General features: G+C 42.7%; 1 protein-coding gene across 1 annotated transcript in view; it reads right to left on the bottom strand.

The window, feature by feature from the left end:
* LOC101857477 (neurogenic locus notch homolog protein 2) overlaps window positions 1–5,256 on the bottom strand; it is a gene marked incomplete in the record, with an annotated part of 26,569 nt that overhangs the window by 12,805 nt on the left and 8,508 nt on the right. The window contains 5 exon segments of the mRNA XM_035968927.1: window positions 345–550; window positions 837–847; window positions 1,508–2,422; window positions 3,432–3,545; window positions 4,457–4,570. Coding sequence (XP_035824820.1) covers window positions 345–550; window positions 837–847; window positions 1,508–2,422; window positions 3,432–3,545; window positions 4,457–4,570 — 1,360 coding nt within the window.

Genomic DNA, 5,256 nt, shown 5'->3' with positions numbered 1-5,256 from the left:
AGAGGGAGACAGAGAGAGACAGAGAGAGACAGAGAGAGACAGAGAGAGACAGGGAGAGAGAGAGAAGTGGGTTGGGGTGGAGAGAGTATGAGACGATACGAAAAAAAAGGCACAATAAAACTGAAACCTCCACAAAGTCAGAAAAAAGTATGAAAAGGGAGGTTAGTGTCTATTTTTCATCTCTCACCCCTAAACATCCAGTAAATCCAGCAGTTGCCCTCAGCTGACTCCGAGAGTACGCTGTAAACTCATCCACCCCTCCAAAATGGACTCGTCCGTTCAAATTCCATATTGCTGCGTCGGCGAAATACACGCCCGCCCGATAACAAGCCGTAGCCTCTAACCCCGAACAAGAGTTAGGGTCAAGGGTCAATACAGCTGCTGTGGGATCAAGTTCTAGGAGTACCACGTGACTGTAGATGCCGGAAGTGGGGCCGGGAAGGGCCAAGGACGTCCGGAGTTTGTTAGCACCATTGTTGGCGGTGAGGTGAAGGCGAGAGTCCGGGAGGAATTCGATACCGACATGCTGGGGCTGGCCCAAGTAGGAAGTCTGTAGGTGAAAGGACAATAGTTGACTATCATACATCTATGTAGGACATACTATATTATTTTTATTCATTTTTTCTTTACACAAAAGAATTGAAGTAAAATTTCCTTGCAAGGGTCAGCAGAGTTAGAAATTTAAATAAAGATCGATATAAAAGTGATCCTTTTTCACTGATCCTCGTGAGGAAGATTTGGTTTACGATGGCATATGTAAGGAATATGATATCAAATAAAATATACGTATGATAGTTTGTTAACGTTACAGAATGCACAATAAATATTCAATCTACCTCCTCCTTGTCTACAACACAGGCAAAGCTGTATCATGCATATATTTTGCTTTGAGATCGTCTGTCAAGACACAAAGTGTTTTCAAATGCTCTTGATCTTCATAAGCACAATTTGATTATTCTGGAGGCGGGCTATTTCATCCTTTCTTGTTAGGGTTGACCCGGCCGCAATGGGTCACAACTGTCGACGTAAAGACAATTATATTCGATAGGATAGCTTAGCTACCCCCTTTAACCCCCCCCCCCCCTATGCAGGTTCGCACTCAATTCTTTCACATGCAACGTCTAAGAGCCTTACCATAACACCACGGATGTCATTTAAGTTAGATGTATCATCATTGCACGAGGAGAAAGCCTTTATGTACCAGTACGGACTAGGAGATTAACCTGGTACTACAGACACGATCTATTCCGGAGAGTGCAAGGAAGTTGTCATAAAAGCTCAGTAAGAAACTTAAATTCCGAAATAATGTGAATATAATCTGAACCTGGGCAGCCCGAACAATGGCTCAGTAAGTAACTTAACTTCAGAATCAGCACATGCATAATTCAAACCAGGGCTGTCCTGACCATTGCTCAATGAGCAATTTAACTTTAGAAACAGCACGTGCAGAACTCGAAGCACGGCCGCCTGCACCATAACTCAGTCTGAAACACACTGTGCTAATGACGGGTCTCGTTGCCCGTGGAACAGTAACAGCACAAGGGACTTACCCCGGTAATAAACAGCAGGATTCCTTCCAGCACCGTGGTCGTCAGTGTGAACTGGATCTGAACTTTGAACTCTTCTCCAACCGCCCCTCCAACTTCTGCTTGTCTCTTCACTCGTCTGTCTCGCACTATTTGTCCCCCTTGAAACTGTTTTACCCCCAGGGACATAACTGGAATTGCACTGCTTTCCGAAGAAATGGTTGTTTTTCCTTGAGTATTCAGGGACATCACTGTATTTTTCTTGTATCCAAAAGAATTGGACGTCGTGAATTCGTCGTTGGAGTACAAAACTGTAATGTCATTATTTTCCTCTGACAAAGCTCTCTTTCTTTGGGTACGGGAAAACCCAATATAACGATCCCCTGAACGTTCTGAAGAATGCTGACGTAGGGCCGCTTTTGAATCCTCGGAAAACGTTTGAGGCTTTCGAAGAACTTTGTCTTGTAAATTGTCTTCAGGATCGTTCTTAGACATTGAAGGAATAAATCTCAACACACCAGGAGTTGGATAACCGTTGTCAACTTCGTATTCTGTGTCAGGAGATTGCTGGACAAGAAACGACAAGTTGTCGGATGACAAAGTCGAAGGATAAACTGATGTGTCTATTGATCTGCGCCTTCTCCTTGTTACTCTCGCTGCTGCGTCGTTCATTGTGTTATCATTGACATCCAAGGGTTGAGTTATGGCGTCGAGTGACGCAAAGGTCAAGGCGTTTGACCCCATAAAGGTCGCTATGGTCATGACTTCACAGGTGTCACCTTCGACCCCAGAAGGACAAGTGCAGTTGAAGGAGCCGGGGTATAACTCTGCACAGCTGCCGCCATTTTGACAGGGGTTCGGCTCACATTCTGGGATGTCCGTCTCACACTTTAAACCTGGGGGAAATAGCAGAAAATCAATGCATCATGACTGTAAAGAATCGTACTTCTTTTGCATCCTTTTTGAAACAATCTAGGTCATTTAAAAGACGGGTTGCTCCGACCCTGCATGTTAGGACAAACCCAAGCTGAGAAGGATACAGCATTCAAGTAGTAGGGTGATATTCTAGATTCTAGATAAAATAACTACCCTTCTCGGGAATATAACCCATGCCTGCTACGTGCAACTGCAAGAATGTAAATAAATAAATAACCATTGCACTACAGGCGTTCATGTCAATGCGTTATTCAACCAGCATGACATACAAGACTTTGAATACAACTTATTTAAAATTAGAAAAAAACTCATACAACTGATAGAGGACATGGGCCCTCGGGGATAAAGAAGAATATTTGAACTGCAGGGAAAGATTTTTTAAAAGCTACAGGAAATCGACACACAAACCACCGAGAAATTCGCTGACGAAAAGAACCATTGTCTCTCCAACGCGGCGTCCTACGCTCTTTGGAGGCGTAGCCATAACTCCAGAGTGGTCTACCAAAAACTCGTTAAAACTCAAAGGTACACTCGCCAGTGTCTGTGGTATAGCGGTTAGTTGTTTTGCTGTCGCACGCAGATAGCCTGAGCTTGATTTGCTTGCGGAAAGACAATTTTTCTATCGAGTACCAGTCTTTTTGCGGGGACGCTGGCCTTCTGGAGTACCACACAAAATTTCATGCGCGTAGACAAATCAATAATAAATGAGCAAGACATTTTTTCATGCAGTCTGACAAAAGTGAACAAGCTATAAGGAGTTGACCCTTGTCGCAGACTCACTCTCACTCTCGCTCACAAAGAGTCAATTATTAAAGATCCATCTGGGTGAAAAGTCACCCATCCCCATTATCTCTGAGCTGTCGGAATCCAGTAAAAACGGCCACAAAGTTACATGGTGTAAAAAAAAAAAAACACAAAAACAAACAACAACAAAAAACATCTATATTAAAAAAGACAGACTCTGCCTACCTGTGTAACCGGGCAGACAGGAACAGATGAAGGCGTTCACAAGGTCAATGCACGTAGCGCCGTTCTTGCAGGGAGAAGATTCACAGTCGTTGATGTTCACCTCACACGCAACACCTGACGGCACAGAACAAAATAGAGATAGTGTACAACATTCTCTCAGACTAGTCACGTCTTTTCGCAGGAATTCGAAACTAGATTTGTAGAAATAAAGGGAGGCGTCACAGCACCTTTGTCTAGTAGATTATGTCTTACTAGCTGGGCTCCCTTTCGGTGAAAGTAATGATGGGTGCATTAACATCAACTGGAAGCCTACTATAATATTTACACTCTACTGGAACGGAGCAATACATCTTGAGAGATGCAAAAAATTAGAAGGTCTATATTTACACTTTTAAAACAAAATGCACCTCGCAAAATATCGCTTCCGGCACTTCAGCTGTGAAGGACAGCTAGATCTACGCAGATTTGTTTCGTTTCTCAGTGGAATATTTGCACAGGCCAAAGAGAGACGGGAACAATTAGTCAAATATATTTATCTAAATTCAGGAAATGAATAAATAAAAAAATTGGGGTCCGTCATGGGGACCTATCTATCTTTTTGCAGGTACTTGCCAACTTTCAAGTCTGTAGCTGTCGTGTTTTATTGGAAAAGTGACACGTGTGTTTCCAAGTTGCAAAATATATAACAGATTTGTGTCGATCACGTTTCTTTATAATGCATGTGTTTTTATGCTCCCCGTCGACACATGTAATTCAATTATTTAGGAGGCGGGCTTCCTTCCCTTCCTGTCAGCGCCAACCCGGAGGGAAAACCGAGTCGCTAGATTTTTAAAAAGTTTCTCTCTTCTTGGAAAATCGAAATCGAGTCTCCTACGAGCGCAACGAAGCGCCTAACCACTGCTCTGCAGACGTAGGTGGATTGACCGTCACAGAGAGGGTTGATGAAGCAGCTTGCCCACCTGAACGACCAAATTTGTGTGGAAAATGGATTAATCAAACCATCAAAATCTTACGGAGATACGAACCTGTGAATCCTATCAAGCAGTCGCAGCGGAAACTGTTGAGGAGATCCACACACACGGCCCCGTGCCTGCATGGGTCGAAGGAGCACTCGTTGACCTCGTAGCCGCAGTTTTCCACTGAAAGTCGGAGACAGAGGGGAAAAGTTGGGAAAACGTGATTGGGAATTTTTAAAGATTTAAAAAAAATTAACGTCCAACATGCTGTGTTACATTTTGAACTATTGGTGTAATACACAAATCAGAAACATAAATTTGCATATTTTATAGATAGAGCTTTAAAATAATTAGCCTTTAGGGTTCCAGATTAAGAAAGTCGAATTGAAATATAGGTATAAATATAGAAGGTATGCTTCTTTTCTTAAAGTGCCCCAAAACATAGCATCTTCATTCGTTGCTGAAAAACCAGAACGTGCGTTCTCAAAGAATTAAACAATCCCCGTCTGACCACAGTTAAAACAAGAACAGATCTAATCGCTCCTTTTAAATCTTCTCAGATCTTTGCATATAGGTTTAAAAGTTGGATGACCACCAGAATCGAAAAGTCCATCCATAAAGGTCACTGTAAACTAAGATTCCGACACGTTTTCCTTTATGTTAGCCTATAGCGGATCAAAATGTAATACGGGATTTACACCATACACCTGAAACATTAAAATGTTGGCATATATCCATCAACACTTAGCAACAGACGGGTGAGTACGTTTCGAGACTCATGTTGAGACGTCCAGACAGTCGTGAGAGGAAATGTATAAGATTGCGCTGAAATGTGTGTGTATGTGTGTGTGTGTGTGTGTGTGTGTGTG

The sequence above is a fragment of the Aplysia californica genome, unplaced genomic scaffold, assembly GCF_000002075.1.
Source record: "Aplysia californica isolate F4 #8 unplaced genomic scaffold, AplCal3.0 scaffold00097, whole genome shotgun sequence".
Lineage (NCBI taxonomy): Eukaryota > Metazoa > Mollusca > Gastropoda > Aplysiida > Aplysiidae > Aplysia > Aplysia californica.
Note: the sequence above shows the minus strand (reverse complement) of the source record. Positions and strands in the feature narration are given on the sequence as shown.